This window comes from Lissotriton vulgaris, chromosome 2_1, assembly GCF_964263255.1.
Source record: "Lissotriton vulgaris chromosome 2_1, aLisVul1.2, whole genome shotgun sequence".
NCBI lineage: Eukaryota > Metazoa > Chordata > Amphibia > Caudata > Salamandridae > Lissotriton > Lissotriton vulgaris.
Genome location: NC_141687.1, coordinates 765,211,136 through 765,223,682, shown reverse-complemented (window position 1 = coordinate 765,223,682; position 12,547 = coordinate 765,211,136). Strand labels below are relative to the sequence as shown.

Below are 12,547 nucleotides of genomic sequence, written 5' to 3'. Positions count from 1 at the left end.
ACGCCGACCGCTTCTTTGAGGACCTAGACATCGAGGATCCCTTCGACGCCGAACGGCGGTGTCGCCTCGACGGCGAGCACCGACGCCGGTCATACCTTCTTCGACGGCGATGGCTCAACGCTGACGTCGACAAAGCCGTCGAATGGATTTCGACGGAGGCCTATCCCGGCCCTTCGACGTCGATCTTTCGTCGTCTCGACCCGGAGCCCCGGGAAGATGGTGAACACACAGTCGTCATCCCTCTCGACGTCGTTGCAATCGACGTCGACGGAGACCGGGACCGTTTGCCTCTGCTGAGGCCTCTGGGGGGGCTCCCCAGAGGCAGGAAGAGCAGCAGAGAGTAAAAGGGACCTGCTGTGCATTCTGGGATAAGTTCTGGAAAGTTCTCTTAAAGGCACAGTATCCTATTTAAGCCACATAATGACAGCCTATGGGGCTTGTCTGTCCAGGCCTTCCTCTCTATCATTCCAGAGGCTTTTACTGGTAGAGGCAAGTTTCTCTGTGAAGAAACTGGGCAGGCTGTGTTGTATGTGTGGTGTTTTTGGTGGAATTTCTAGTTGAAGTACTGGACAGTGTAGCCTGTGGATACAGGCTGCATTATTTGTCTTTTAATTCTCTCTTGTCTTCGCAGTTTTGCAATTTTTTGACAACTTAAGAGATTATTTTTGATTGCCGGGGTCCACGCACATGGGTGGGACTATTCACTAGATTATGACTATACACAGAGATCCCCTACTACAGAAGCGAATTGCACCGGGAGGTGGTAACGTTGACACTATGGAAAGGAGAGTTACTTGCCAGGAGAGGGTGGAAATACCAGCTGGCTGCAGGATAATGGGTCGGATGAATATCTGCCAGGTGTTTGCTAGGCTAAGAAGGGAAGCACTACCTGCTGGGTGAAGAAGTGGCAGAGCAGAACAATACTTACCGTGTGTGGACTCTCAGAAAAAAGTACTGATTCGATGGAGGAGTGGGTGCAGGGATGAGTGACCTACTTAGCAGATTATGTGGAAAGCTCATTATAGGGCCATTTAAATCTGAGTAGAAGGTTTACCTTGTGCACTTAAGTTATTGTTATTCCACAAGGAGGCCTCTGCCTGCACTATATAATAACAATTCAAGGGACATTTCACTTGAAGGAGGGGGGGTTATCTGCGGGATTTGTATTTGTTTTACTGGTGAACATCAGATGCATGCCTTTATATAAGTTAAGACACCTGTGCTAGGTACCTAAAAAAAGTCAAATGTATTTCTGTGGGTGTGCACAAAGTAGTAATGTACTTGCTTCTATGGATGTCAAGTATGTTAATTAAAACTCTTTTACCCCAAAAATATGCAATTCTGAGATTTGTGCAGGGTGGATAGAGGAAGATGCAACATTTCTTTGTGTAACATGTGGCTGCAATAACACGGGCAAATACTGATCTGATGCGGTGCACAGCTTTTCAACAAGATTTTAAACTAAGCTTGGGTATGTCAAATATAAATTAACTTGAAATAACTTTTCATTACAGAACTCAGATATGATTTACCAGCTTCATACAAGTTTCACAGAAAGAAATCGGTAAGTCTATGAGCTAAACTATTTGCATCGCACATAATGCTCTTCCCTTGAATCAGTATTTTCTTCTGTCTCGGAGGATGCTATGCATAGGACGACTTTAATTGAGGGACAATTGCAAGGCCATGTGCAGGGTGAGGATTAGCAATATAAGAGCTCGAGTTACTACAGTAACTTCTCATTAAATTCACCTTTAATGATTACTAAGCCTATGATCTAAGATGGCTGGCAGCTACTGTAACCAGGAGTAATTCTGCCAAATATATTGTCAGCTGTCCTGATAAAATCAGGTTTTTGATATAGGGTGGACATGCATAGTAAAAGGCTTAAAAAACCTTTTATAGTATCTTAAATGCCTCCATATCAGGTCAGAAGAGATACCTTTGTAAAATAAATCAATAAAAAAAAAAATGATGCTGCCCGATTTGTACTTCAGAGGGTGTGGAACACAAAGGCTACATAGGATAATATTTTCAGACGAAACTAGGGCCGAGTTTAGAGACAACCTGATGTAAATGAATAACTCTTGGTGCTTTAGTTGAGAAAATCTAAAGCACATTCATTCTGCAAGTGTACATAAAAGTCTAACTTTCAGGCCAACCATTTAAAGTTACTGGAGTCTCTGGTTTGAAAGAGCTTGTAGGAGAAGTTACTTGTAAACCCAGATCTCCATCATGGGAATCTTTACTGAATTCATTCATACTGAATATCTTGGTCTATGGGCAAATTCTAAAACATTTATTAACAGACTTTTTCCTGCATGTCAATCTAATAACCTTCTCTTCTATTTTAAACTGCCAAACAAAAATGTACAGATAGCAGTTTAGAAACTATAAAAACATACACAGATGTAACAATTACTTAGCTTCAACCTTTTTTCCCCCCAGTGAAACATTTTAATACTTCTAAATTGTTTTAGGGATTTTTTTATGCTTTTTTTCTGGTGTGATCATCTCCCACTGCTGTAACAAACAAGCTTCATTGACGGGATTGTCTACATGCGATTGTTTGGACTTTCTAAGTAGTACAACGAAGGGTGAAGATTTGAATCCTGGATTGCAGGCACTTCTTTAAAGAGTCAATACTCTTGTCTTGTTATGCATTGTTACTCTACCAGAGCAGGGATGGGCAAGGAAGTAGTCGTTTAGTTGTCGCAGGGTGCTTCTCATCTGATGCTGGTGGTGGTCATCCATCATTCTCTACAATAGGTTTGAGTGTTCTGGTGCCGCATAAGGGTGTCAAATTTGCTGCTGGTGATGCTATCCACGTATAAAATGAAAGACAATGCATACAAATACCAAAGCATTAACAATAGACCACCTAGACAGATACTATTAGTCTTTCACTGAGCAGGTCCCTGAACTCTTGCCTTCGGTCCATGAGATGATCATCATTTACTGTCCTGACCCCCACAACAACTGAGCATATTTTCAAAAAGCATGGTGGAGCTAGCTATCGTGGAAGATGCATCCAAGTATTCCTTCTCACTATACATGATGGGTACCTTTTCCATACCCAAGACACCTTCCCTATATACACTTGGGATGGTTTATACCACAAGTTGCTGATTTTATTCGGGCCGAGTAAGGTATATTTCCATTTTGGCTTCCATTAAGACTAGAATGAAGGCAGCCGAGGTTTGGGCTAAGGTATCACCTTTGTAGCTTTCCTTGTCAACTCATTAAAAGTAGGGGTGTTCACTGCTGAAATTCTGCATTGGTATAATTTCAGAAAACCTGGGGAAATCAGATGTTTGTTTTCTGGGTAAGTTGTTATTTTAAGAGGAAAGCTATGCAGTGTAGACTTTGAAAGAATTTCATATGAGGCAAGCTTTTTTTGAATGGTATGGGAGGCAATTTCAGTAGGTGTCTGAAAGGAAGCAGACCAGTAGTGGTGATTTGGAGGACTTGTCTTTTCGAGGAACTCACTTCTACTGATAGTGTCTTGATGTTAAAAGATTCCTCATGTTGGAGTGCTTGAACACAGTAGTCTTTGATACCTGTTAAGTAGAGACCTGACATAATCCTAAACATTAACCTCAAATAGTGAGAACACTTTTCATGCCTCACATTTCCTATACCCTTGTGAGCGGAGCAGGCAGCAGCACCCCAGTTGTTGACAAGATTCCTCCTCAGCAGATTCTTTCTCAATCTTTAAAGAATAGAGTGTTTACCAGAAAAAGTCCAAGGAAACCTTTTAACGGGGGATGTAGCCTTACAGCTAGAGCAGTCAAACCAGGTTTGAGTCTCGACAACGACACTCAACATCCTGTAATTCTGGGCAAATCACTTCATCCCCCTGTGCCTAACAAATATGAATGTGTCCATCTATAACAAAACGTGTGCTCATGTAAAGCGCTCTGATATCTTCAGGTCTAGTTAGTGCTATATAAAACTTTTTCTTTTTTTTTTTAAATGACTGAGATTAAACAGTTTTAAGATTATTACAGTCCATGTAACTAATATTTAAAACAGTAAAGCCTTAAGTGAATCCGGTCAGGAACACTGAATCCTAAAATGCAAAGGTCAAAAGAAAATTCAAATTAGCATAACATTCTAAAACTGTTGAAATGTTTGCTCTTTGATCAGTGTCCTCTCACAGATGCCAACCTGACAGGTTTAAAGCAATAGGGATAGTAATCACGGAAAGGGTTTTTTGAAAAATTCAGGGGAAATACTGGGCACTCAGCTGGCTATTTTCGCAAGAGGTGTTATGGATGAGTATTTAGGCGAAGGTGCAATAGATGGCGAGGGGATAAGCCCTATAACCCCTCAATGTGTGAGTTGCAAAACAACCAAGAAAATGACAAACGGAACATGCCCTATGCACACTACAATATGTTTCCACTACCAGGAACACAATCGACCACCCGTCAAACTGCAGCACTGAGTAGACAGCAAGTACCGGCTACCCGGGCTTCCCAGGACATGGGAACACTCGTTTCACGTGTCTCACACAAAAAGAATCAGCCTGCTACAGATCCTTACGAAACCATAAAGGACCGCCGTGGAGTACCTATTTTATCCCTACCACATATCACAGGATCTTACTATTGTGGCGGATCGCTACCATAAGATTAAATATACACCAGGTCGTTACACCCGAAACTTACGGATCTCAGACGGGAACAGTCAACCTATACACCCAGGCCTGAGCGAAGCCGGGTCGGAATTATCACCGGCTTTGCAACCTTCAACGATACCCATCATATCCGAAAGCCCTGAAGAATCGCGGAAATCATTCAGTTTGCAACGACACAAGTGTAGGCTGTTGCACGAAGAACCATTAAACGAAGAGTTCTTCAATCTGCACGAACTGTATTTTCTTGGCAATTGTATTAAGAATGCACTGTGATCATATAGTACACAAACTCATGTTCTGACTCATATTGTAGTGTGCATAGGGCATGTTCCATTTGAGGTTTAAAGCAATAGTTAATAGTTCACAAATATTCGTGAGAAGACCATGATGGAGAACATTTGATAAAAAGTTAATGGAAGACTCAGAATTAAAGTAAGTGCAGGCACATAGTACAAAACCTTTAAACAAGTTTGGTCAGCAGGAGTGTGGGGAGGGGGGGGGGGGGGCAACTGTCGAGTTTCATCTAAGAATGTATGATGCGAAGTAGACTGGAGGAAATATGAGTATGTGCAGTAAGAGTTGATCCAATTAAGGAGTATACCCTGCATCCCAATAACTCAATATTTGGATTACTTGTTGATGAACAGTTTTGAAGACTGATCAGATTAAGGAGGAGGAAGGCAGGGACTCCATTGACTGAATTCTTCAGTGGGTCGCAGATATGAACCATTGGTGATATGGTCGGAATTTGATCTGTTTGTGAGAACCGGAATTGGTTTAAGAAGGGCAGATCAAAGTAGAACCTGCTTTTTACGGAGGAACGGTCTGTTGTATACAAGTTTGTAGTTTGCTTGGTCCCCTCCTTAATTTTTTATCTACTTGATGTTTCTAGATAGCTGGGGAAAATTTGGTGTAAATGAACGATTGCTCTGGCTGGTATAACATGAGAAGATGCAGAATTGAAGGGCCTGGGTGAATGCTTACAGAAATTTATAAACCATTTTAAGGAACAGAATTTTTACTGTGGTGGTTGGAACACATTGGAGAGAATGGCAAAGGGAAGCTGGCTGCTGCCTATTTTCAAGGAGTCAAGATTAGCTTTTTTCAATAAAATGTTCTAGCAAAGCTGGGCATAGCAGCTGGAGTAGGCCACGTGGGAGAGTAAAAAAAAAAACAATTCACTTTCCTGAATTGTTGCATCAGACTTACAGAGTGGGATCTTTCCTTTCTTTATGGCTGCTGTCTAGATTCAGGACAGTGATAGAACTGATTGCTCATTCTACCTGTGCCTTTTTCTCCAGGCTCTTTCAAGGCAGCTAGTTTCTCTCTTATTTTACAACTAGAAGTGAACCGGAGTGTTTCAATGATACTGCTGGCACCAAGAGGCTTGGAGGGGAATCACTAGATCAAAGACCTTGGTCAGCTATTGGCTTTAGAGAGAGCTATGGGTCAAAGAGAACAGTAAAAATATGTTTGGGCTGATGAGAGCCTTGGTCAAAATTAGAGTTTTCTTACTGCACTTCATTGGAGACAGTTGTTGACTGATTAGCAAAAGGCAAGTCCAGATTGTACTTTATAATGCGGCTTCCTTCAACTGAGAAGTCCAGCCATGATAAATATTGCATTGAGAGTGCCAGAAAGTAGGTTAAGTGACTAGCTAATAAAGTGCTTCATTGTGTGGCGGGATGAGGTCTTGTTAAACTCTCAAGATGAATAGGTGGCTGTCAGCACACCCGGAGAGGTGGATATCTCCCCAGTTGTATTGTAGGCACATTTATTAGCACTCAATAACCAACTGTGCAATAAAGTACATGTTCGAGGCATATGAGCTGCAGATCCTACATTTAGCAATAGATCACCACCTGGTGTTGGGCTCTGATGATTGCAGGTTGTTGTTGTCTTCTTGGAAGAAGTCTTTTGTAGTCCCGAGATAGGTGACTCCTCCCTTGGACAATCTTCTTGGAAGAAGTAGTTTGTAGTCCCGAGATCGGTGACTCCTCCCTTGGACAATACTGCGCATGGTCATAGACTCCATCCTCAGATAGTTTTTTCCACCACTGGGTACGGATGAAAGTTTTCCACTCCGGCTAGAAAAGGACTTTTTCTGCTTATTTGAAGCGATAAACTTCAAACAAACTGCTTTCGACATCAAACACGTTTAACATCACCAGCTACATTCCAGTGCGTCGACGCGAGCCGTTGGGGCCATCGGCGCCATACGGCCTACGCCTCATGGAAAGAACTCCATTCAAGAGATGCCCAGTATGTCGAGCAAAAGTCCCTCATAGCGACCATCACAAGGTTTGCAACCTCTGTCTCTCACCAGAACACGAGTCGACCTGCACAGCCTGTGCCTCCTTCCGATCGCAGAAAACAATTCAAAATTGGAAGGCCCGTCGACACGAAATGAGAAGATCAGCACCAGAGGCCATCTTTGAAGAGGAGATCGTCGAAGAAATCTCCGAGGACGAATATCCAAACGAAGATATCTCAGAGGACGAGGCTCGACTCGCCTGATCTCCAGATAATATCAGGGGCAGAGGATTCGGACGACTCGACAACCCGTGAGTACATCTGCCCCTATACAAAAGACATTACCAAAACAGAAGACAACGGTCAGCACTCCGCCCATGGGGCCCAGTCGAGACCGATATTTACCCTCTAACGCCCTGCCTTCGGGCCCGGCTCAGAAGAAAGACAATACGCCTTCCGGTGCCTCGGCACCAAAGAAACACAATGTGCCAGTTACACCTCCTCCATTGGCACCAAAACATCCTTCGACACCGAAGGATTCGTCGGCACCGAACATAAAAAACCCTTCGGCGCTCAAATACAAAGACAGTTCGGCGCTAAAGACAAAAACTGTACCAAACCCGAAAGCTTCGACTCTGAAACCTTCCGGTTCAAAAAACAAAGAGGGGAAGCCTGTTTCCAGCGCCACAGGCCCAGCAAAACCTGTCTCCAGGCCGAAAATTCTAATAACGGTACCAAAGACCCCAGATAAGGCTAAACATTCGGCACCGAAAACATTTCCAAAACACTCGACTACTCCTCATAAGGCAAAAAGTACTAAACCTCCATCGGCTCCGAAAAGATAGACACCGAAGAAGGTTATAGAATAGGAAGAACTGTTTAAACCAGATCCTTGACAGAAAACAGTCCATATTAATCTAAAAACTGGACATGTGGAAGCAATCCCTTATAAGAAGAGACCAGCAGAGACACCACTTACACCTGTGGTCCCTGCCAAAAAGGACTGTGCAACTTCTCCAATGCACCCTTCCTCTCCTTCACCTTCTTCCTCTCCGGTTACTCCATATGTAGAACCTACAACTTCTCCTATTCACTCTCCTGCATCATCACACCACACTGATGGAGTATGATTTGGGTGGAGGTGATGTTCCAGCAATACATACCCTTTAGATGAGGATGTATATAATTTTTCACCAAATAATGCACCAGACATCCCTGATCCTCAGTACTACCCAACAAAACCTTCCCCTACAGAGGATAGTATTGGTTTTAATCACTTGTTAAACAGAGCTGCACTTCACCATGGTATTCCCATGCACTCTGATGCCATTGAGGAGGATTTCTTGCTAGACACTTTCGAACAGTCACAAAGGTCTACTCCAATATTACCAATGATTAAGGGAGTCCTAAAACATGCTCCAGAAATTTTTAAAGATCCAGTAAGGTGTAGGGTGTTCAATCCTAGAATAGAGAAAAAGTATAGGCCAGCACCAGCTGATTCAGTATACATTAGGGTCATCTGCCACTAGACTCCTTGGTAGCGTCTAATGCGCGCAAAAAGGGCCAATTCTCAGACTTCTGGGGACACCCCCCCCCCCCCTGACAAAGAGTCCAAGATCATTGATGCGTCAGGAAAACTAATTGCTGCACAAGCAACAAACATATGGCACATAGCAAACACACAGGCTTTACTCTCACGCTACAACAGAGCTCATTACGATCAATTAGAAAAGTTAATGGAACACCTACCAGATCAACACAAGGATCTGGCAGCAGAACTTTTACAAGAAGGCAAATTAATTTCAAATGCCTCAATTAAATGTGCACTAGATGTAGCTGACACAGCATCCAGAGCAGTGAACACTAGTGTTATTCTCAGGCGTCACGCATCTCAGGTTTTAAACCAGAGGTACAAACTACCATCCTAAACCAGCCCTTTAACCAGAACTAATTGCTCGGGCCGGAAGTAGATAATACATTAGAAAAGATGAAGAAAGACACAGGCACCGCTAAGTCTATGGGGGCATTACAATACACCCAAGCTAGAGGTTCCTATCGCCGCTCTTCTTATAGAGGAGGCTCCAAGCAGACCGGCGCAGACACATCATCATCTTTTAAAACACTCACACGCAGACCTCCTCTAATAGAGGATTCTTTAGAGGAGGATATAGAGGCAATAACAACAGAGGTAGTAACACCAACCGCTCCTCTTCCGCTCCTAAACAATGACTTCCCTCTGCCTCCCCTACAGCACTCAAGTCCTGTGGGGGGCAGACTCAGTTTCTACCGGTCTGGAACTCCATCACAACAGACAGGTGGGTAAGATAAATTATCCAACAAGGCTACTGCCTAGAACTCACAGCAACCCCCCCAAAACATACCACCCAGGCAGCGTCCAATGTCTGCAGAACACAACTCTGATTCAACAGGAAGTTCTAGCACTCCTACAAAAAGATGCTATTCAAGTAGTTCCATTAGAAGGAAAAGGAGTCTACTCCCTGTACTTCCTAATTCCAAAGAAAGACGGGACATTAAGACCAATTCTCGATCTCAGGCCACTCAATCACTACATTCAATCAGATCATTTTCACATGATCACTTTACAACAGGTACTCCCATTACTACAACAGGGAGATTTTCTGTCCACACTAGACTTAAAGGACGCATATTTTCACATTCCAATACATCCTGCGGATAAGAAGTATTTAAGGTTTGTCATACAAGGACAACACTATCAGTTCAAAGTCCTTCCATTCGGGGTTACAACAGCACCACAAGTGTTTACCAAGTGCTTAGCAGTAGTGGCAGCACATCTCAGAAGACAACAAATACAAGTCTTCCCCTACCTAGACGACTGGCTCATAAAGGCAAGATCGTACAACCAGTGTGCACAACACACAAAGCAAACCATTCAAACACTGCACAACTTAGGGTTTACGATAAACTACACCAAGTCGCACCTAGAGCCTTCGCACGTTCAGCAAGATCTAGGAGCTACTATAAACACATCAGTAGCTCAAGCCAATCCCAGTCAAGCAAAGGATTCAAAATATTCAGAACTTAGTCTCCCTTTTTCAATGCCAGCACTCTCTACAAGCCAGAGTGTTCATGAAACTAATAGGGATGATGTCATCTTGCATCTTCATAGTTCCCCAAGCAAGACTGCAAATGCGTCCACTACAGGAATGTCTAGCACAACAGTGGAATCAGGCTCAAGGTCAGCTCACAGACCTGGTGTTGGTGGACAGCCATACATATCATTCTCTGCAATGGTGGAACACCAAAAATTTGACAAAAGGACAGCCGTTCCTAGAACCTGTTCCACGAGTAGTGCTCACGACAGACGCATCCCTCACAGGATGGGGAGCCCATCTCCTGCATTATACCACACAAGGTCAGTGGAATAATCAACAGAAATAGTTCCACATCAACCACTTAGAGCTGCTAGCAATATTTCTAGCACTCAAAACTTTAAGTACAAAAACAAAGCGGTCTTAGTCCGAACGGACAATATGACAGCCATGTACTACATACAAAAACAGAGGGGGACACACTCTCTGCAACTGTCCCAACTTGCACAGAACATTTGGAGATATGCCATTCCTCAAAACATACATCTGACAGTAGAACACCTTCCAGGTATCCACAACCAGATAGCGGATCTGTTAAGTCGTCAATCACAACAGATTCACGAACGGGAGTTGCACCCACAAGTACTTCAACCATTATTTCAAATGTGGGGGCATCCACAAATAGACCTGTTTGCCACCCACAAGAACTCAAAATGCCCAACCTTCGCCACCAGGTTTCCACACCCACGGTCAGAGGGGGAATGCAATATGGATGAATTGGTCAGGCAGATTTGCGTACGCTTTTCCGCCTCTCCTACTCATTCCGCTAGTAGTACGCAAGCGGAGACAACAGTCCCTCAAACTGATCCTAGTGGCCCCTACATGGGCATGTCACCCGTGGTTCACCACGCTACTAGATCTCTGTGGTTCCACATCAGAAATTACGGCTCAAGCCATCCCTGTTAACACAACCATGGAGAAATAAGACACCCAGAACCAAGCCAACTGAATTTGACGATCTGGCTCCTGAAGTCCTAGAGTTTGGTTACTTAAACCTACCACCAGACTGTATGGATATAAATAAAGAAGCTAGAAGACCCACTACCAGAGCATGCTATGCTGCTAAGTGGAAACGATTTGCAATATACTGTAACAATCACATTGATCCTTTGTAAATGTAGAAGGTAGCAAATGATATTTTGGATGGAAACGTCCAAAGACCCAATTTGGCTTACTCTTCCATACACTTGCACCTAGCAGCTATTGCAGCGTATTTACAAAATAGACATTATATATCTCTATTTAGAGTACCTGCAATAAAAGCATTTATGGAGGGATTAAAAAGAATAATCCCACCCAGGTTACCACCTGCTCCAGTATGGAACCTAAATGTGTTCCTTACAAGACTCATGGGACCCCCTTTTGAACCGTTACATAAATGTGAACTACAATTTCTAACATGGAAAACTGCTTTCCTTGTTGCCATTACCTCTCTTAGAAGAGCTAGTGAAATCCAAGCATTCACAACAGAAGAACCATTTTTCCAAATACACCCTAACAAAGTGGTTCTTCGACCCAATCCAAAATTCCTCCAAAAGTGATTACTCCTTTTCACCTAAACCAATCAGTAGAGTTACCAGTGTTTTTTCAAAAACCGGACTCTGTTGCAGAAAGAGCTTTACACACCCTAGATGTTAGAAGAGCTCTACTATATTACACAGACAGGACTAAATCATTCATAAAAACAAAACAACTATTTGTATCCTTCTGCCCCCCACACAAAGGCAATCCTATCTCTAAAGGAGGTATTGGTAGATGGTTTGTTAGGTGTATTCAAATATGCTATCACAAGGCTAAACGTACACCAACAGTTCCTCCTAGAGCACACTCCACTCGCAAACTAGGAGCCTCTATGGCTTTCTTAGGAAACATTCCATTAGAGGATATATGCAAGGCAGCAACATGGTCTACAATACACACATTCACTAAACACTATTGTGTTGATGTGCAAGCCAAGCAACAAGCTGCAGTAGGCCAAGCTGTCCTTAAAACACTCTTTCAGTATGCTGCAACGGATACAAGCGATCACCGCTTGGGGAGACACTGCTGCACAATAGTTGCTGCAGCTCATATGCCTCGAACGGAAAATGCTACTTACCAGTATGAATCTGTTCTTGGCATGTAGAGCTGCAGAATCCTACATGCCCTCCCGCCTCCCCGGGACTTGTATCCATTCCAGTACTCATCTTACTTAGATGCACACGCATGGACATCCTTTTCTCTATACTTCTACTAACTCCATAATTTCCCATCTTGGCGAAAAACAATCTGAGGATGAAGTCGATGACCATGCGCAGTATTGTCCAAGGGAAGAGTCACCTATCTCGTGACTACAAAAGACTTCTTCCAAGAAGACAACAACCTGCAATCATCAGAGCCCAACACCAGGTGGCGATCTTTTGCTAAATGTAGGATTCTGCAGCTCTACATGCCAAGAACAGATGCATACTGGTAAGTAGCATTTTCCTATTTAACAAGTAGCATGCTAATCCATGGTTGTGGTTCTTGATTGGAAAGAGGC

The 12,547-nt window shown here is 43.3% G+C and overlaps 1 protein-coding gene across 9 annotated transcripts in view; it reads left to right on the top strand.

The window, feature by feature from the left end:
- METTL5 (methyltransferase 5, N6-adenosine) overlaps positions 1-12,547 on the top strand; it is a 167,616-nt gene that overhangs the window by 150,621 nt on the left and 4,448 nt on the right. For all 9 annotated transcript variants that reach the window (XM_086956090.1, XM_086956091.1, XM_086956096.1 and 6 more), the window contains one exon: positions 1,515-1,564. In XM_086956090.1, the coding sequence (XP_086812216.1) occupies positions 1,515-1,564 (50 nt within the window). The remainder of the gene's footprint in view (positions 1-1,514; positions 1,565-12,547) is intronic.